Source organism: Eurytemora carolleeae, unplaced genomic scaffold, assembly GCF_000591075.1.
Source record: "Eurytemora carolleeae unplaced genomic scaffold, Eaff_2.0 scaffold11, whole genome shotgun sequence".
NCBI classification, from domain to species: Eukaryota; Metazoa; Arthropoda; class Copepoda; order Calanoida; family Temoridae; genus Eurytemora; species Eurytemora carolleeae.
The window spans coordinates 719,295-741,777 of record NW_019396030.1 but is presented as its reverse complement, the minus strand read 5'-3'; the positions used below and the strand labels follow the sequence as shown (position 1 = coordinate 741,777).

The 22,483-nt window shown below is 32.9% G+C and overlaps 1 protein-coding gene across 1 annotated transcript; it reads left to right on the top strand.

Moving 5' to 3' along the window:
- Window positions 1-5,371: 5,371 nt before the first annotated feature.
- On the top strand, window positions 5,372-22,234 carry LOC111695932 (insulin gene enhancer protein ISL-1). The gene is made up of 8 exons (XM_023465413.1): window positions 5,372-5,630; window positions 8,032-8,138; window positions 8,420-8,786; window positions 13,936-14,195; window positions 14,340-14,390; window positions 18,602-18,662; window positions 18,874-19,019; window positions 20,443-22,234. Exons 1-8 carry the CDS (start codon window positions 5,552-5,554, stop codon window positions 20,722-20,724), a joined length of 1,353 nt encoding a protein of 450 aa, XP_023321181.1. The 5' UTR covers window positions 5,372-5,551; the 3' UTR covers window positions 20,725-22,234.
- Window positions 22,235-22,483: the final 249 nt, after the last annotated feature.

The following is a 22,483-nucleotide window of genomic DNA, read 5'->3' as shown; positions in this document are numbered from 1 at the left end:
TCAAGATTTAATTCTACTCTAATGGTACATTTTGACTCACTAATTAATATAAGATAACCAATAGGTATCCAAACAAGTTAACTTGATAATAAGAGTCATAATCTCTTATATGAATTTAAATAACATTTGATTGTATTCTCACTAAATAAGTTAGCATAGTTTAGGAAACAGATTATATAGTTTTGCTGAATAGACATGTGTTGTTAAATGTTTAACTCCTAGGACCTCATACTAATTGGTAAAGATTGTTGGGAGTATCCTAGATACTGGGGCACCTGTCAGAGAGGATCCCCACAGAGGGGGGGGGGGTATGGGATCCCATGGGGAGAAGGGGAGTACACCCCTTGGGACACGTCTCATTCAATCAAAACCTTGTAACCACCACCAGCCTTTGTTCTTGATGTTTGAACATCTGGAGAGGGTAGTAGAAAATTCATTACACGCTACTTCATTCAGTTTTATCTTAGTAAGTACACACCCACACTATAATGTTGAACCATGGCATAATATTAGCTATCTCAAGATTAAAACTAAGAATACAGGAGACGAAAAGACAGATGTAGAGACTGATGCCGACTTGTTTGAGGGTTTACATGTCAAGTGTGAATGAACGGAAACTGAACCTGACAGAGAGAAAACAGATCCTGCCTAAGGAATCTGAACTCTAGTTCTCCTATAGGAGGATTAATCTTTAGGTTACCTACATACACCACAATCTAAATTAAAAAGTCGTAATTAAGCGATAAAAAGTCGCCTAATCGGGTGAAAAGTTGGATGGCGACCGATTAGGCGGCAAAAAATCGCTTAATATAAATCGCTTATTTTAAAAAAATCGCTTTGTTTTTAACAAAAAAATCGCTTATATTGCAGAAGAAGTTGGTGAGCGCCAAATAAGCGACACAAAATCGTTTATTTTCAACAAAAAATCGATTATTTTTAACACAAAAAACGCTTGTTTTTAACGAAATCGCTTATTTAATCGTTACATTAAACATAACGAGTTGTTTTCATTGGGTATTAAAAATATGGAAAAACTAAGTAAATCATCCATCCATTTGGTCTATTCAAAAGAACGAATTAAGATTTGAACACTAAAACGGATCGGAACTAATATAGAGGTCCAAAATTTATACAAAGAATAGATTCTATAGCAAAAAGTAATTCAATCTGCAAAACATGCTCAAATTAGTAAGTAACGTTAAGAACAAATGCTTTATCAATATATATTAGCAATGTCAACATTAAAAGATAGTTTTTCCCCTCTCTGAGGGCTGGGAGTATATGGAAATACGACTTTTTGGGTTTTCGTTGTCATCTTTTTAGGGATAAATGAAGAACTTACGTAGTTTTAGATCGATGAGTGAAAGCAAGAAGTGTGGGAGTGAATTCTACAGGTGCGAATGAGTGACGGATATCTGGGATTAAAGTGGATTATGACACTATCATTATCAAATCAGATTCTACTCGACTTTCCAGAGTTTCATTCGAGTAAGCAATTTTTGAAAAAAAACGAATTATACTTTCAGTGAGAAATTTTTCTAACCTTTTATTCTGACTATCTTTTAAAAAGATCCTATACATTGTTTTGATTAAAACCCCCCTTAAAATGAAACCCTGGACTTCCATTCATAATAAACTGGTATCTTTGAATCAAGAATACTCTGCTGCTAATCCTTTCCACCTGCAACAAACCCTATTCTCCAACCTTAACTACAGTTCTATCAAGGAACTCGTCATACTTGAAAAATAAATTCTACCCCGGATTTATGCAATTATTTTTATAAATTTTTTAAAACCTAAGAATCTGCCAAATTTTTCTCTTGAAGATCTTCTAGGAGTCTTTATAAATTCCCGCTAATTGTTCATGATAATGCAGAGTTGAACCAAGAAAAATCTACGTTTTTTGCTTAAATTCCGTTTATTGTTGGTAGGATATGGATAGAATGCTCTACTTGCCACTCCTCAAAGTAAACTAGACAAAAACTATACAATGAACCTGACTCCATTATATGATAAGGAGTAACCTGTAATTTATGTCACAAAATCATGCCGGTTAACATTCTTAATTTATCTTAACCGTTTTACTTCATCGAGATTATTTCAAAAAATATAATCTAAACTTCTTTTCTATTTTGAAGGATGTATCCTTTACTGACTTACATTATTTTTGTATTTCGCCTTTCCGTCTCCCATTCATTTCACATAACATTCTTCCATGTATTCTACCTAACCTTCTCCTCAGAGTTTCATCTTAATTTTTCCTTGTATTCTACCTTGTATTCTACCTTGTATTCTACCTTGTATTTCACCTAATCTTCCCTCTTGTATTCCACTTAACCTTTTCCTTTTCCTAACCTTCTCCCTTGAATTCCAGTTTACCTTTTCCGTTTTATATCACCCAACCTTCAGACTTGTATTCCACCTTACCTTTTCCATTTTATATAACATAACCTTCTCCCTTGTATTCCACCTTACCTTTTCCATTTTATATGACATAACCTTCTTCCTCGAATTCCACTTTATCTTTTCCATTTTATATCACCCAACCTTCTTCCTCGAAATCCACTTTATCTTTTCCATTTTATATCACCTAGCCTTCACCCTTGTATTCCACCTTACCTTTTCCATTTTATATAACATAACCTTCTCCCTTGTATTCCACCTTACCTTTTCCGATTTATTTAATCTACTTTTCTCAACTAAATTTCATTAACAAATATTTCATTAGAATTCATCCAACCTAATCTAACCTTCAAAAAGTTCCATCTATAATATTATTTCCTTTTTTATTCCACCTAACCAACCATATCTTAGGAATTCCTCCCCTGCTTCTCTCAGGAAATCCTCCCAACCTTCTCCCCTGTATTCCATCCCAAATCTTTCCCCTGTAATGTTCCAAACCTTCGCCTCTTATCCTACAAATCTGACTTTGTCCTGAAATATTAATAGATTAGATCAGATTGATTTAATCAATGAATATTTGCAGTATTAGCATAACACTGTGTAACTACTCCATGAATCTCAGGATTTGTGGAAATGTTATTAGACCCCAGATGTCCAGATCTAAAGATGAGTTATGTCAGTTTGTCATATGTTGGACAATAACTGTTGATAATTTGTACAAATCCAACCTTACGTCCACTCAGATGGAGATAAATATTGAGTCGAGCGCATCTGCTCCTCTGTCTAATTGTGTGGATGATTTCATCTCGAGGTGCCAAAATATTTTCATCTAAAAGAATTATTATTCTCTGAATGAAGAATGGCGGTGGAATCATGGTTCCTAAATAATCTAAAATGCTGTCCATCTGTTAGTTAAGGGCAGAGAAATGTTTTGAATGTATAAAACAAGGTTTGGTTTCCTCCCAGAGGATTAAAATATAAACCATTCTATAGTTTGATATATCACTATTAATTGATCAATAAAATGTTTACATTATTTTAGGGTGGGGTGGATTGTTAGAGGATAGGAGGGGAATTATTATTATTTGCTTCAAGTTAGGGAGGAAAGGTTAACTCGGAAGGTATATTGAAAAAGTTTAAGTTCGGATTAAAAATCATTTAATCTCAGCTTATATGGAAACTGGTTAAGCTATGAACGGGTTGCTTAAGGTTAAGATGGTTTGATTGATAAGATCATATCTGATGATGTGATTGGGATGTTAGCAGATGGGACTGCCTAGTCCATATGTCTAGATCCCCTAATTACAGGCCAGACCCTCCCCCTCCCTCTCCCCAACCCAAACGCTGAGAGTGTCCAGCTAATATTTTGATACGGCCATATGGCCACTTTATAATAATTCCCAAGTTTCCCACTGTACTCTCTAGTATTTCGGGAGCATACTGGAGCATTTTATTTAGTCACACCACTCCACCCCCCCCCCCACACACAACCCCAAAGGAAATGAGTTTTTGTCACAAACTCAAATTTTCTTATCCCTATATTTTTGCAACCTGGTGTTGTAAACCTCTGATATTTCAAACTTAGATTACTTTATCTATCAGAAATCATGGTTTGAAATATCTAAGGTTTACGACATAAGGTTGCAAAGATATACGATTATAAAATTATAATTTCTTTCTCCTTAAAACATCATCTCGAATGTACCTAGATTTACTACTACGATCAGATTTATAAGTTAATTTTCCTTCTAGATGACGAGAGGAAGAACTCCTGAGAGACAAACTTGGGGGTGGGGGGGGGGAGGGTCCGAACAGACAGTTTCTGGAATAGGTAATTTCCGGAATTATCTAAACTTTTCGAATAAAATTTACTGATCTTTATAAATTCGCAGTAAGATCAAGATTTATCTTAATTAATGTAAAACAGTCCTGTAAAACATTTTTCTGAATTTGTCCACAGCAATTTGTCTTTTCCGGAGTTTGTCACTCCGAAGGTTGTCTTGGTTCTTTTAGAGTTCTAATATTTTCATTTTTATCTATTCCTTCTATTCTTGTGTCCTAATAAATTAATGTGTATTTGTACAATATATTGTTCTAAGAGTTAGACTATAGTTTAATGCATCTTACTTCTTTAAAAGCATAATTACCCCAAATCTCTTCAAATAATTTATCAGAAATGTTTCCAGTAAGAAAAGTATCAAAACTTTTGGGGCATACCAAAACCGAACGTTCGAAATATACCGTGCTGATAGTTAACTGATTTAAATTATAATTTAACTGGTTCTGGTGTATGTACTAATTGACATTGCGATTTTATTAATTAAAGTATCTGACGTTATCAAATGAGAGGAGATCGGAGGGCAAACGAAATATTTAAGGGGTTCTTAAATTGAGCTTCCTAAAACCCTCAAATTTAAAGTCTATAATTGGATAGTTTTTATCTCCGTCCTGACTGAACAAGGAGAAGAGACGGGGCCCCAGCAACGGATTCTGGGATGATTATAATGGTTCATTACACACAGATTCTTATCAACTCTGGACGGGATGAAAGAGAATATTAAAGAACATTTTAATATTTCTTAAAAGGTTTTGAGCGGTTTTACAAGCCTCCAGTCTTGGGTATTAAACCGAGAAGTTAAAAAAAAAGTTCGGAGTATCGAGTCGGAGAAAAATTGGCAACTCTTGCTCCGAAAAAAAATTTAAAATAATTCTTAAAATTGGAAACTTCAAGAGTAATATCTTCTCTTAAACATCACAGCTTTCTTTCAAAACATTCTCCACATTTTTCACATCTTACAATTCAAACATTTTAAAATTCCTGTCAGCAATCCATAAGGTTTTCTAGCTCCGCCCTGCATACCAAACACCGAACCTTGATTGGTCCAGAAAACTGTTCCGTGGCGGAAGCGCGGTTTCTGAAGCCGCGCTCCCGGCTTATGCCGCGCTCTTCGTCTCTCGCCGCCATCCCGCTTCTTCTGGGTGATTTGTAGTATGAGTCTAAGGATTGAAATACAGGGAGAATCAGGGGTGCCCGGAGTATAGTTACTTTTCCATCCTCACAGCTGACCTTCCCTTCAACATACAGAGGGAAGGTCAACACGACCTGGTCTCAGTGGTTAAAATATTGTGATAGATTGATTGTGTGATTATGAAGATGAAACGGAATCCAATAGAAAGTCTTCCGGACAATCTCAGGATGTCCGGGATTCCAGAATCTTTAAAAAGAGGTGAGAGTAAGTTCTGTCTATACATATTTTTCCATGTCCATTTGAATTTTTAAAAAATTAAATAATTCATTTCCACTGTATCAACAAAATATTTTTCTTCGTTTTTGTTTTAATTTAATTTCTATCAAGTAGTACTCAGATTGATTTACTTCATATTTTTATTTAATTTTACTTTTTTTCGTTTATTTTTGACAAAACCACAAAATTGCAAACATTTTTTGTCCGGTTAGTTCTAATTTTTAAATATTTAATATATTGAATTCAATTGAGATCCGAAAAATGGTGTTTATTATAATAAGAAAATAAAGGCAATTTTTGCTTGTTTTTGTATTGGCCGCTGATACTCGGTATAAAGATGAAGAAAAAAATTATATCAGATATTGATGTTACCACTAACATTTTTAGGCTTCTTTTATTTAACCATAATAATTCTAATTTTTTTTAATTATTTGATCTTGGTAAAGAAATTGAGTCTTTGCCAGAAACTTAAATTTTCTAATCCCTATATCCTTGCAACCCGACATTTGATATTTTATACATAGATTATTTATCTTACAGAATTGATAGTTTTAAATATCTAATATTAGAAAATCAGAGTTATGTGGCAATGATTCAATTTCTTTGAAATGATTTCACGTTGTACAATGCAGAGTAAAATGATTTATATTGTAATCCAGCTTCCTGGCGTATTGAAACTTTTTTGTTTTTACAGAAATTGACAATGCTGTTGTGTTTGTAATTTGAGATGCAGAAACGAAAAAAGAGCCTATAAGCCCCAAAATGCTTTATTTTTTTAAGTTTCGTGATTAAGTCAATTTTAGTGTTTAATTATTACATTGTTTTTCCGCGGATACATTATATTTTTTTTCAATGTATCTTGATATATTTTATTTTTTATATTAATACTATTATTCTTTTCATTCAGTTTGAGAATTTTATTTAATTTGCGCAAAATCAAAAAATAAAGCTTAATCAACCCTTTTTCCTATAGGTCTGCTGTTTCGGCATACGAAAAGAAAAAATAGACAAACTTAAATACAATATAATCCAATGTGCATTTACCTTAATATGTTCCAAAGCCTTAATCTCTTGCTATTTTATCTGAGATCGAAGAAATTATTTAATCATGTATTTAAATGTCATAAAAAGATCTAAATTGTTTACAATTTGAATTATTTATTTTCTGTACTGTTCAATTAATGTTCATACTATACTGTTCCTTGGTTTCCCTGTACTGCTTAATCAAATTGGCTGATTTTTTGTGAAGTAACCCCTGAGTAACCCAGGGGTAACATAGGATAATTATGTAATTTCTTCAAAATTCTAATTTTTATTCTTAAATTCCACAGGCAACGCCGGGAACTTCAGCTAATCGCTTATTTAACATTTAGAATTATAACCATTTGTACAGAATAAAGGAACAGAACACATGTCACAAACTATAATTTTCTAATCTCTATTTCTTTGCAACCTGTTGGTGTAAACCTTTGATTATTGAATTTTGACTATCAAATCATGGCAGAATTCATAGATTTGGAATATCGAAGGTCCATAAATATTAAAAAATTTAAGTTTGAGGTAAATGTCAGAGAACGCTAGCGTCAACAAAAATTTTCTCTACAAATATTAGAATTTTAAAATTTAGGAATTATCAATAATCAAAATATATTGATGGCTTATGGTTTGTAAGGAGTATTCACCTTTATCATTAGCGCCCACTGTTATCTTTAACAGTTTTCAAGTGGACATTTTTTTACTCGTAATAATGCTTGTTTAAATTGGGGCATTTTCAAAAATAATAAATGTCGACATTTTTTTATGTTAGTTGCCACAAACAATTTGGACCCGATCGGTTCAGCCCTTTTGACGTTTATTGAATAGAAACGAACAAACACAAACCAACAAACACCCAGACAAGCCAAATATATTTACAGATTCCATATATGCAATATGCATATCTTTTGTTTCTCCGAATATCTTAAGGTTTTAGGTTTCATAGTGAGTCAAGCTCGAATTAGAGATTTTTAACAAGTATATTCTAACTTACCAGATTTTTAACAAGTATATTCTAACTTACAAGATTGAATGTTTAACAAGTATATTCTAACTTACCAGATTGAATGTTTTCAATCAAGTTTTATTAAAAGCTCTGTATTAAAGTATCTCCTTATTGCAATGAACAAACTTGTACGTGCACTCACGACAAAATCGATCAGGATTTTACATTTTTCAAAATGAATTTAGAAAAAGCCCTTAAAATTTGAAAATGTCTGGGGCTGTGCTACACAAAAGTATAACTGACTAGGTTAACAGCGACACTTCAATGTCGACTTGGTCTAAGAAATATTCTGCATAGTTTATATAGCTGTCTGAATCTTTGTATCATTGCTCATGATTTTAGGTTTAGATGCACTCCCTCCTCTCTGCGTAGGATGCCATTCTCCGATTCATGATCAGTTTATTCTAAGGGTGTCTCCAGATCTATCCTGGCATGCTGCTTGTCTCAAGGTATTTAATTTTTTAAAAATGAAGAAAGAAAATAGATTTTTCCAAAAACTGTGATTTTTTATCCCTTCATTTTTGCAACAAGATGTTGCAGACCTTTGATATTTGAAACCGGCCATGAATTCTGTTAGATCAAATAGTTTAAGATTCAAATATTTGGAAATATCAAAGGTTTACACTATTGATTGCAAAAAACAGGGATTAGAAACTTTATTTTGTTGCAAGAAATCAGTTCTTTTCCACCTTAATGTTGATTAATCTTACTGAACATTTATTTATTTTAGTGCAACGAATGCCAAATGTTCCTGGATGAAACTTGCACTTGTTTCGTCAGAGATGGGAAAACCTACTGTAAAAAGGACTATGTGAGACTGTTTGGTGCCAAATGTGACAAATGTGGCTGTGCCTTCGGAAAGAATGATTATGTGATGCGCGCAAAGAATAGAATTTTCCACTTGGAATGTTTCCGGTGTGTTGCGTGTGAACGTCAACTTATTCCTGGAGACTCCTTTGCCCTGCGAGAAGATGGACTATTCTGTAATCAACATCATAGAGTAGATAAAGAAGACGGGTCAGAGACAAACAACAACAAAACTATTCTTAACAACAATAGTAACAACAGCGAAGATGGAGATGATAAGTCTGAAGAAGGTAGGATCTTTTAAAACTAAAACTTAAAGGGGCTGTCGACGTAATTTTAAGTGAGACTCCATTTAAAGAGTTTAAACCTTTATCTGAGTAAAAAACAGGACGATAAATAAGTTTTTCTAACTTGAAAAACAGTATAATTCCTTCCTTGTAACTGCTGCATAAAACCACAAGTATACAGAGGAAATATAGAAAATAGAGAAAATAATAAAAAAAAATATTTATTTTTGTAAATCGGACATGTAACTCTTTAAATGAAGGATTACTTGAATAAATATTTCTATATTGTTTTTAAATATTGAATAAAATCAGTTCCCAGGCTCTAAATTTATATAAATTTGCATGACATGCAACAGACACCTTTTTTCTGTTTTAAACCACTTGAAGCTGTCATAAATGTTGTTTTCGTGATAGTGAACAGACTTCATGACCTAACATTACTTTAAATGTTTGTTTTTGATCATAAATCAATATTGAAGTTGGCTGGGATCAATTCCTCTGCGCTCAGATTTTTTTGTCTGAAGCTATAGAGCCGCTTTTTCATAAATTTAATTGAGTAATTTATCAATGTAACTATTTAAATAAACAAGTTTTTGCAATCCTGCTTCACTTCTTAATGGATCAGGATAAAATAGTTGATCCCCACAAACATATACAAATACATTTCCTCTCTCCCTCATGTCAATGTTGATTCTTAACAATTTTTTGCAATTTTAATAATAAGAAAAAGAAAGTGCTAAATTTTTTTAATGTTTTATAGAAAATGTCCTTTTTATTTTTCTCTATTTTTCTCGTCCAATTTTAAATACTGTAGATTTTTTTATTTGGTTCTGCTCAACTAAAGTTTAAAATATTAAAATTCTAGGCGATATTTCTGTAAGATTCCTTGCTGGAGCCACTAATGGACATTTTATGTTATGTCAACAATTCTCCGCGGCAAATGCACATAAAGAAAGGAATTTGCCGCGGAGTTGCCTCGCTTTTTGTTTCGATTTCTTCGGACCGGCAACGTGTGACATCGATGACATCTGTCACTCGTTGTTTTTAAATATTTGTGTAAGACAAGTACAAGGCTTCCATGTTTTTTTAGAAACTGGAATAAATCCTGTCAATTGAATTAAAATCAATTGTGTTTTTAGCCATTTATAAAAGAAGAATGATGGGAAGGGGTGGTTATTTCTAGGGGCAGTATTGGGTGAATTTCTGAAAATTTTAAGCATGATAAGAATATCAAAAACGGTTCATGCAACTCGTATACAACTATATATAAACAATTATTATCTATATAGTCTTGTATTCAAGCATGCGTTGACGAGTATAGGTGACATTATTTTTAAAGAGTATTTTATAGGCTATTGGTGGGTTTTGATGGAGTTCAGCCACTTTACATCGATTCTTCCATGATTCAACTCTATTTACTTTAGATTGTGTGTGCAATAGAGGGGTAGGGATAGGGTAGGTTGTGAAGGGTGGATTGTTCATGTTTTGAGAGCGTGTCTGTTCTCAGCTCCAAGGGCTCTGAGTGCACTCTCTGCTCCGATATTTAGACCCTGTGTTTGTTTTCACACGAGCCAGAGTGTTAGTGTAATAAACCCTCCGGTATAAACCTTACTCAACCCACTTACTTTTAACTATTCTTACACGTATTAAACTATATTTGTCATTATCCATTAAGCTAGTGAGCTTGCAACATCATCTATCCAAAACCACGCGCCTGGAAAAAATGTACTCTTCTAACTGTTAACTGGTTTAAGATGTAGTTCTAAGAATAATCAGAACCTAGTACATTTGAATATTTTTTATCTATGAAAACAAGACATTAGCTTTTACTTATTTTTTCCCTTTCCCTTCTACGGTTAAGGGTTAAAACAAATATCTCCAATATTTAATCTCTCTAACCTCTGTACTTGAAGGAGTACTAAAACAAACAAACTTAAACTTGAAACTTCAACTCCTTTTATTTTATTAAAACTCAATTTTCCCAAAAAGGCTGAAAACAAAAAGAATAATCTCACACTTTCACTAATTTGCACTTAAAATCTTTGGCTTGAAAAAATGCCGACATTTATTATTTCTTAAAATCTACCAGTCTAACCAGAAAAATCCGCCAACATTTGTTTTCATTGGAGAACCATGAAAAATTGAAAATTTAAAGGCAACAGTTAACCAGTTAAAGTAATTAAGTTCTTTTCATCCACTATGATCTTATAATCCCTATTTTTTTGCACCCCAATGTCGTACACCTTAATTATTTCGAACTGTAAATTCTGGTTGGATGAAAAAATCTAAGTTGGAAATATCATTGGTTTATAGCATCAGGTGGCAAAGATTATAGAGTGATAGGAAAATTTGAGTTTGTGGCAAAGACTCAATTCCTTTGTTACTAAAAAAGGGGCGCTAATTGTCATAAACGACTAATTTCTGTTATTGCATTATTTGCTTTCATTATGTTCACCATTTTCAAGTGAAGAATTCAAGTTGAATTCCTACCCTGTTGAGTGTTGGTAATGATATGTACTTGACAATATTGAATATTGATTCTAGTTTCTTGGAATTCAAGCCTTGTCATTCTACAATTCTCTGCTCTTTTAATTTTTATCATTTCATTCAAAAGGATTAAAAAATGTTTGGTCATCAATCCATCCCGCCCCGATATTTACATTAATATCATCCCTGGAATGTGTTAAATAACCAAAGGATTGAAAACGGATGAAAACGAACATCTAGAAAATGAGAAATCATCTTTCAAAATATTATTAAATATGGAGAGCGGCATTTTCAATGATTCTATGTTCTTACACATATGATTTGAAGCTTGACTCTAACTTATCTCAATGTAAAAAAAAATACATAACTTTGTCATAATTTCGGCTTAATTTATACTGAGCCTTTTCCAATTTCTTCGTCAGAAAGAGAATCACATCTTCTATATATATATAAAGTTGTAATCTCTGTTTGTCTGTTTGCTTGTTTGTGTGTCTGTGCATAACTCATGAACTCCTTGACCGATTTGCTTCAAATTTTGATTGGGGAACTCGGAAGAACCACGGAAATGTTCTTAGTTTGGTTTCTAAGTTGAGCGGCTCCACTTTTATGGGGAAAAATAGCTAAAATCGTAATTTACGACCAAGCGCGGATAAACGGCGGGAGTAACTATGATTACCCTGGGCAACGCTGGGTTCTCATGCTAAGATATATAATCATGTATAGATATATACATATATAAAGTAGTAATCTTAGTTTCCAGGCAAACCTGGGCTCCTGCGTTAAAAACATTATACAATAGATAGATAGATAGATAGATATATAGATAGATAGATAGATGGATAGATAGATAGATAGATAGATAGATAGATAGATAGATAGATAGTAAATGATAAATGATTTGCAGAATCTCAGCTAAATCCTTGGTTTACTTAAAAGCGAAGAAAATTAGCTCCAAGTCCGACGTAAATTAGAAGCTGGAGATTATGTGAATCATGTTTCCTCAGCCCTCAATTCTTCTGAAAGGGGGGTACCTCAACCATCACTAACTTTTTAGAACCAAAACAGAGTTTATCTTTCAAATGTGAAATAATTCAGCTTTTTTTGACTAATAAAATATTTTAGTTTGTGAAAAATAACATCCTTTTAGCACTTTTACGTCTGCTACTGTTGTACACTGTACAGGATAATTATACACTTTTATGACAATTTGTAAAATTGTAGAATTGCTTAATCATCTAATTTTGGTTTTCGGAGAAAGTGACATTTAACGTCTGAGGTAACAGGCACCGATTGGAATAAACTCAGCCTCGTTTTGATCTGTTATTGAAAATAATTAAAATAAATATTAATTTTGTATTCTTATTATTTTTTAAATATTTAGCCTATCTGAAATTTAAAATATGTCAGGACATCTGTATCGCCGTGTTTTTTGGTGTTCAAAATTAAACTAATAAAATTAACGAGAAAGAATTAATTTATAATAATTATTTATTATTATTTTATTCAATTTTTCTTTTAAGAAATCAATTTGAAGATGAAGTGTGATACTAGCACAAGTTTGCAAGCATTTAATTTCGAATTCTGTGAATAAATAAATAATTAAAGGAATCGAGTTTTGCCACAAACTATAATTTTCCTAATCCCTATCTATAAGAGTCGTAGACCTTGGTATATCAAACTAAGAAGGCTGTTAGATCAAATTATCTAATTATGAAATAGAAAAAAATTACACCCATCAGGTTGGAAAGATATAGGGATTAGAAAAGTAGAGTTTGTAACAAATATACCCATTTCCTTTGCACCCAAATTTCAACTATCCGTCCAATCAGATTTCAGCTTCGTGTTTCCGGATCGATAACCAATACGTACTTTATACATATTAAGATTACCGCTATGCATATAATCAATTTAAGTTTAAGGAATAGAACTTCATTAATACTTCTTGTAAAAGAAAATATGTCAATATTGGCAAATATGACTGAAAGAAAATGTGTCAGGTTGAAGACATCTTTATTTAAACTCTATCCTAAATAGAGAACTTTCAAGAGAAAAATAAACCTTAAATCTATGTTTAATTTTTCAACTGTTGCACACATTTCTTTATTTAAATCCTGGTTGGGTATTTACAACCTTGTGTTGTTGGTACGTATTCCGATTTAGTTGCCGCCAACTTCAACTCCCGGCGGCGGCACCAAACCAAATTTTGCTACCAATACCCTCCTTTCTAAAGTAAGAAAGAAGAAAGAAAGCTACTTATATTTTTGCTGCTTTTGTATGAATTTTTTTATCTTCAGCTAAAGAGGAATTATTCTTTTTAAATAATATATTTTGATGACGCTCCAGTCAATTAAATACAAATTTGTACCCGATCGGTTCAGCCGTTTTGACGTTTATTGGAAAAAGACAGACAAACACACAAGCTATATATATATATATATATATATATATAGAGAGAGAGAGAGAGAGAGAGAGAGAGAGAGAGAGAGAGAGAGAGATTTTAGTTTGTATATTATGCTAAGAATCTACTTCAATGTTTATTTATCTAGTTTGCTCAATAATTCTACCGCAGATAAAGCACAGGTTCAGAGCTACGTAAACAGTTGACAGATTATTTCTATTTAACAAAGATATATCGGATTGAAAAGAATAAAATGAATATTTCTAGGAACTATTGGCGATCTATCCGACGGTGAGTCTTTGTCTGGTCTGGATACCGAAGGGCTACACGACTCCAAGAAGCATAAAAGAAACCTGCGTAAAACTGCTCGGGCCCGTACTGTGCTAAGTGAGAAACAGCTAAACATTTTAAAAACGTGCTACTCAGCAAATCCTCGCCCTGACGCTCTCATGAAGGAACAGCTGGTTGAGATGACCGGACTCAGTCCTAGGGTTATCAGAGTCTGGTTCCAAAACAAGCGCTGTAAGGTGAGCTTTAATTAACCCAACATTAGTTTGTACAGTTTTGGATTTTAATGATCACATGCAATTTGCCAAGACTCGCTCAGTGTACTAACCATTCCATATCAAAGAATAACTCTAAACCAGTTCTTAAATCAGAAATGTTTTTAGGATAAGAAGATTCAAAACCGACTAATAGAGAAGCAACTACAGGGGGAAAAGGTAAGAATAAGACGGTGCGAAAATTAAAGCAAATCTTTCAATTCAATATACAAATATACTTTAAAAGGATTGTAGACGTAATTTCAAGTGGCCTTTCGTGACATGTCCATGGCATGTCCATGACATGTCCATGTCATATCCGATTCACAACGTTAACCTGTAAACCTATGTCTGATTAATATTTTTCTTCCAAATATAAAACTGCGTTGAGAATAAAATATTTGTGTTTATGTGGAGTCATAAAATAAAAAGTTTGGTCATCCAATGTGCATTTCATACATCTTAAAATACATAATATATATTTTGTTATTAGTTAATTCATCTATTCTATAACACCCACCCACCCCCCACCCCCGCCATCGTTTCAGCCACACTTTAGAGATTTATTTAAGCATTGAAAATTGGACAGGGGAGTGTAGGGGGAGCTTGAGAGAGAGGAAGGGACAGGGGGATGTATTTTAGTATAATGGAACGGACATTATAACCTAATATGTTTATTTTACAAGTTTTGATAAAATCTATATATTCACGTGAGCGTGAATATCTATATGAGAAATGATCCCTGTATTTTCATGCTTTTATTCAATCTACATATTCTGTTTTGTTTCAAGGGATTCACTGGATCATATCATTATATTCGGGCAAATGCACAATTCTTTACAAATACAAAAACAGGGACAGTCCGTGATTATTCAATCAATAAATTCTAACCAGTTTTTTTGTGGCAAAATATAACAACGGTATACCGTAGTTTTTCTGAATAATAAAATGTATGCTCAGAATGAGTATTGTTCGAATTTCTCCAGAAGGTATATTTTTTGGTCTTTATTCAATGTGTAAAACTTCATAAGCTTGCAACCAATTTCTTAGTTGCAAGTAAATAAAACTAAATAAACACATAAAACACATAAATAATAATAATCAATAAATAAAACTATTTATATGAGTATAGTATACATTCATTACTAATTCATTGCCCTTATATACACTTAAAGAGAAATTCTCGAGGGAACAAGACGAAAGTGGGGAGGTATGTAGGAGGGGCGGAAGGTAGTGGGGAAATTTGTATTTAAAAGTTTTTGAGTCAGAAGAAAATAATAACGAATGATGATAATTTAGGATGAAACGCAAGAATACATAAAAAGGTTCAGGGTTAGAGAGATTAAAAAATTAAACCATAATTAAATAAGATTTACTAGGTCTAGTGCATGTATGCTCTTGTCACCTAGTTAACTAACTTGTGTTTTTTAATAAAAATATTATTATCTAATCAGCTAATGCATGATAATGTTGTATAAACCTCAGAAACAAACATTATCTATAAACTACTACAACTTCTATTAATAGAGGGGACTCCCCTATCATGTTTACCTAAGGAGGATCCCTCTATGTATACCTCCTAATATTCAGACAAGGAAACATCCACACAAAATCTAAAAGAAATTGAGTTATAACTTTACCTTCAGAAATGTTTGCATTAATGAAAGTAACATACGACTTTTTTGGAAAACAGTGAAGAAACTGTAAGGTTAAGATTAATGTACAGGGAAAGTAAGGAGAACTGGAAAGGGAAATGTATTAAATCCTTAGTTTTTTCCCTTCATTTCCTTCGGTGTGTTTGCTTAAGATAAGATTTTATCTTTATTATTTATTCATTTACATACCGTACAACCTCTCTACATCCTGGTTAAATTTATAAAAAAAAACATGTTCAAGAGAAAAAAATTTGTTTTAGAATTATTGGGGCTTTACGCTGGTCCAGTTTAAAATATTTAAAAAAAAGTCTGATACACCCCTGCTCTTATCTAACCAATACTATCTTTATATACACACACTCTATTCAGGCAACATCTGTAGGATTAATAAAGCAATAAGTCAATACAATGCAGAGTTTTGTTTGTAGAGTAGGTGTGTGCTCCAGTTTACATTGCTTTAAATGGTTCGAAGAATTCAAAATTAGGGCGCTCGGCATATAAATATGTGCTATTGGAATATATGACATGTATGGATATATCAGTTCTAGAGATATTTGAGTTCTAGAGATGTATGAGTATTAGAGATGTATGAGCTCTAGATATATATGATCTCTAGAGATGTACGAGTTCTTGAGATATATGAGTATTGCGTACTTGCATGGATTTATGACTTCTAGAAATATATGAGTACTAAGAACATATGAGGAATACATGGTTTCTAGCTAGAGAGTACTTTTATCGATCTATGACTTCTAGAGAAGTATCATAAGTTATATATAATACTAGCTGAAGGGCCCGGCGTTGCCCGTGGATAAAAGAAATTTGAAAAAACAAATTTTGAAAAAAATGTTTTTAAAAAATACGAATTTTTTTCAACATTTTTTTAGCCTATAACACCCCCGGCCACCCCTGAGTGTCCACAAAAAATTTCAGCCCAATCGGTCCAGCCGTTTGGCCGGCTATACACAACATATATATATATACGAATGTCTAGTTTTATTATATAGATATGAGATCCAGGGATACATGAGTTCTAGAGATATATGATTTCTATAGGTATATAATGAAATCTATATAGAGATACATGAGTTCTAAAACTATATTAGTACTGTAGGGATACATGAGTTCTAAAAATATATTAGTACTGTAGGGATACATGAGTTTTAAAAATATATTAGTACTGTAGGGATACATGAGTTTTAAAAATATATTAGTAATGTAGGGATACATGAGTTCTAAAAATATATTAGTACTGTAGGGATACATGAGTTTTTGAATGGGATGTATGGGTAGTAGAAAACTGTTTCAATGAAAGATATTAGTTCTTGGATTGCACATATAGGTTCTGATGAGATATGAGTGCTAAAAATAATTAAGTATGGATACTACTGGGCGCTAAATTTACCCAAATTAGCTATTTACGAAACAAACGTAGAAGAAAAGTAAATTAAGCTAATTTTTATATATATAAAAAAGAGGAAAGTCTCTCCTTTATGAAGTTTTTACATTGTGTCTGTGTGTGTGTGTATGTGGTGGTGGTGTCTGTGCACCATTGTGTATTCTGTTGGTTGAGTAAAGTGTAACAGTAAACAAAGGATCAAGTTTCAAACATATACAAACTCAACCTTTCTCATCTTTATCCGTCCTTACTTATCCTTATTCCATCACTCTTACCCAATTCTTATTATTTTAGTTTTTCTTCTATTGATATTCCTTTTTATGCTTTTCCGTCCTTTATCTTGCTGCAATCTCTCCTCTACCTTGCTTTTCTCTTTCTTATCTTTCTTCTCTCTTCTTCTTGATTATCTATCCTTTACCGTGCCTCCTCCTTCTTTCCCATTTACTGTACTTCTCTTAATCTTGATTCTGTCTCCTAAATCTTTGTTCTATCTCCTAAATCTCGATCCAATCTCCTTTACCTTGCTTCTCTCTCCTTCAACTTTCTTCTCTCTTCTCCTTTCTTCTTTCTCTTTCTCTTCTCTCTCCTTCATCTTCTTGATTTCTCTCCATCTCCTTGTTTCTTTCTCCTTAATCTTGCTTATCTCTCCTTTACCTTTCTTTTATCTCTCTTATCTCTCATTCTCCTCCGTCCTCCTTTTTAAAAATCATTCAGCACCTTTATAGTGAAGTAAGATAATCTAATCATAAATTTATATTTTACTTAAAATCATAGTATTAGCGTAATAAGTAATTTGACATTGCTTTTACCACAGAGAATTTAATTTTATGACTTAATCCCTGAAAAATCTCAAATTATCTGAGATGAAATTGTCAGTTTGAAGAACTAAACCTCTCTGGGTAAGGTCGGAAAGCTGGGATTTAAACCGCTTAAACTTAAATCTTTATGCCTGCGGCTAAATTGATATATAAGGAGAGGGGAGTAAAAAGGACGGGGGCGGGTAGTTTGTTCAGATTAAGCAAACAGAAACGTTCGAATTGAACAAAATAAAAAATGTATCTGCTGAAATTAACATCAACAAGAAGAATTTAGTCACAAGGGGTCATAAAAATACATTTAAAACACATCTTGATTTTAGAAAATGTCTCCAATATTTTTTAGTCTTCACTTCAAAGGTTTGTCTGCAGGGCTTATATCCATAAAAAGAGTAATGAAATTAATCAGTATTAAACCAACCAAACCTGTTGGAAACTAGATTAATCACGAAAACACGAGAACCTCTAGATTTTGTATGCTCTTACAAATTTATATTATCATAGTTAAGATATTTATTTTAGGATGGTCGCAAGCTCGGATACGGAAACATGCAGGGGATACCTATGATTGCTAGTTCTCCAGGTGAGCAAAAAAACGTGTTACAAAACCTGTGAAGATATGGTTTAGATGGAAAATAAATGGATAGGATGAAATGGTACAGTGCAGTTTAGGAGTTCTTAAACTTTACACAACTTTACAATGAAGATTGATGATTTCTGCTCAATCTAAAATAGATAAACAGAAAGGATTACTTAATGGTTTTTTTTCTTAATCATAAATGTTATATGTTTAGTGCGACATGAAAGTTCTCCTCTGATGAATCCTGTGGATATTCATGGATACCAACCTCCTTGGAAAGCTCTCTCTGAGTTCGCAATGCAACCTGACATAGAACGGTTGGATCCAGGACATCCGAACTTTCATCACATCATGCAGCAGGTAATTATTTTTTATTTGAACCTTTCATAATTATGAAAATAAATTAGAGAAGTGGGAAGGATGAAGATGCAGACTAAAATTTCATTTCATCCGCAAGATTAGTTTCTAAGTAGGTTAGATATTCCCAAAGATACAGATTTCGCTAAATAATCTTCAAGGTCTTATCTCTTAGTTAAGAAACCATGCATGAAAATGGACAGACACGTGTGAAGAAATGGGGAGGGTGAAGGTGGGCGGCTGAAGGGGAGGAGTGGGGGGGTATGTGAGTATTGTAGAGGGGGAGAAGTATACTATCTCAATAATATCAGAGGGTTCCGCCAGGTCATTAAGCAAAGGTTAGGTTGGTATCTCTGGTCGGCGCCAGGCCTAAATCCTTGCATCTCTCCGCATGTCTCTATGTCGCACTCCTGACCAGGCAAATTCTCCTTATCTCTCTCTGTCTTGATTTCTCTGTCTCGACAATGGAATTTTGCGTCTTCGCTTAAATACATATACAATATACATTTATAGATTTGATGCATAAACAATGTACATTGTACATGCTACATACATATGAAAAGTAAAGAAAACGGAAAAAACAAACATTGATCCGTCTAAAAGTGTGACGGCGCTGTAAGAACATGGCCCATAAATGATAATAATGTGAAATATAAAGCTTGAGTTCTAGAATTGGTTAATTTTTTTGATTCTTCTTATTTGTTGGGTTTAACTCATTCTTTTTGTTAAATAAATTCTTAAGGAACCAGTTAATGATGCTTATATCGGTATACAGCAGGGTTCTTTATCTATACTCAGAGTGGGTTTATTTTATCTCCAGATCTTTCTTTTTCTTATCTTAGCTTTTCACGCAACAGTTTTTATTAAAACCCGAGAGGACCTGATAAAAGAGTTTTTTTGTTTGTTTATATATTACATAAGGTCTCTTTTTTATAATCTGTTTTTCTTGTGTTTTTTTCAGCACTTTTTTATTTGTAAAAATGTTGTATACATTTTTTAACTGGTTCTCTTAAAATCAAGGAATATTTAACCACACATTAAACTATCTGCTCTCATCACTTCAAAAAAAAAATCAGCCCAAACAAATGCAGTGGTAGGCGATTAAAGCAATATAATGAAGACGACTTTTTAGTTTTAAAAGTTTTAACTGTTAACAAGTTTTTTCGAATTACAAGTTTACAACCAATTAAAGAGAAGCTTTTTTACCTGACAGCTTTTCTTTGTTTCCTAGTTTTTTTTGCATCCATGTTGTTTAAAAGCTTTATATAAATCAAAATTAAAATCGAAAGTCGTCTTTATTATATTGATAAAATCGCCTGCCACCGTATGTGTGTCTGAAGTGCAAACTTACATCTCTCTAGACTTTATTAGTCTACAAACTAAAACAAGACTGTTGTATTTTATTATATATTCGGTTTTATTGCAGATGCATGGATATCCTGGAGATCTTCTACCACCAGGGTGTCGTCTTCCTCCTCCTCCTGGCCCTCTTCATGGTCCACACGAAATATTGTACAGATCTCCTCCTGATATGGTCCTGCATCCCCCTACTGATATGGATCCGTCCTGTTCTCCTGATGACTGGTCCCAGGATCCTCCTCCTGGGACGGATCTGTATCCTCGTCCCGATACGGAACCCGAGTTCGGATACCTAGACACCAGTGATGATAGCGGTAGACATACTGGACCTGATCCTTCTTCGCCATAAACCAGTGATACAGTCCTGTCCTAATCTCGTCCTGGATACCCTATACAAACTATGGATAGTCTCAGATAAACATGGATAATCTTATTTAAATCAGATATCCAACCAATACATAAACTGATCCAGGTTTTTTAATCTTGTTCGGTTTCTCCTAAAATTTATTGAATATCCTAATCATATCTTGGGTATCCTAACCACTTGTTCATCCATACTCGTCCAGTGATTTCCTAATCATGCTCCCGGGACCTGACTCCGGGTACTGTTCGTAAATATTTATATATGTTTTCGTTTTCAATGGAAATCTTATTCCTTGTTACCCTAGCTTATGCTTCAAGTCTTACCTTGAGCCTGGTGTTAAGACTTCCAGCTGAAGTAAAGCTGAGAGTTTATACTTTAAGCAAGAAATCCCAAAATTGAGCCCGGCTTAGTAGTATGACTTAATTAGAAAACCTAGGGTTTCAGATCGAATAAGAAATGTGTGATAAATTAGTTCTAAATATATTTAAAGGACTTTGTTGCGGTGATTTTAGTGATGCGATGAAAATTGGCTTTAATACCCTTCTTTCTTCAGTAAAACTTCGTATGGTATAAATAGGTTAACCTTAAATTGTAATTGAAGGGAAAACAAATTCAGTTTATTCTTAGATTATAAATGGAAAGCTTTACTATTTAATTTAACTATCTCTGGGATAAACTTGCATTGTTGGTTTCTCCTAAAGTTCTGAGGTGTTCACTATTTATAAAAATAACATTGGAAGTACCATTTATCATCTAAACATAAACAGGAGCAAGCTAAGAATCTCATCTCTCTTTTCACCAAAGTCTAAATGCGCACACAGAGTATCTTCAAAACTTTCTGAGTCGTTGTCTATAAACATAAACTTTACATATTCATTATTTAAATGACAAACTTCAAGGAATCCAAAATAAGCATATAGATACATAATTACATATTTATATATAAGTAATTATTTATAAATAGTAACTTAGTAAACCATCAAACTTATTACATAAAAAGAATATGAGAAGAACCGGTGGCTGATTTGATCTACTATGGTAGGTTACATTTACTCCATCAGGTTTAAAACTCTAGTCCAGCTAATAAATAATGAATTGTCTGTATCTTTGGACGTAGATAATTTCTGTAATGAACAATCTTTTCTAACAAGTAACAATCCTTGGAATCTTGTAGTTTGTGTATCTGTATTTTAAAGGACGTTTTATGTTTCTAATTCTAAATTATCTGGAATTGTTTCATCGAGTCTGCTTTCTAGAATCGATATTGTACTGCTGTAAACGTAGTCTTGAATTAATATAAATCCTGAAAATTATAAAAATCTAGAATCTTAAATTTCTAGATAACAAACATTATTAATTCCACAATTCTTGATTTAAGGATTACATATTTAAGATCTAGAAGAACAAATAGTGTGTCTGGAATAAACTAAGAAAATAACTATTGGTGTGATGTAATAAAGAAAAAAGGATATATAAATACAAAATAAAAGTTAAAGTGTTTAATTTTTTGTAGAATTATGAGTGATGTACAATCTGTGGAAGTAGAGGTTAGAGATAGTCCTAATCAGAAAGACCCTGAATTAATTTACAATTAATCGAACGACTTTAAACTCTAATTTTACAAATATGATTGATGAAACGATAATCACAAAATAGCTCTAGTCTTGCCATTTCCAAAATGTGGTCTGCCTTTTTTGAGCATGTAAAATTGACAGAGATGTATACGTAAAGTCGCCTGATAAAC

Coding starts and splice junctions, on each gene's coding strand:
- LOC111695932 (XM_023465413.1), top strand. CDS start 5,552: ATGAAGATGAAACGGAATCCAATAGAAAGTCTTCCGGACAATCTCAGG. Junction 5,631..8,031: donor TCCAGAATCTTTAAAAAGAG/GTGAGAGTAAGT, acceptor TCATGATTTTAG/GTTTAGATGCACTCCCTCCT. Junction 19,020..20,442: donor TTCATCACATCATGCAGCAG/GTAATTATTTTT, acceptor GTTTTATTGCAG/ATGCATGGATATCCTGGAGA.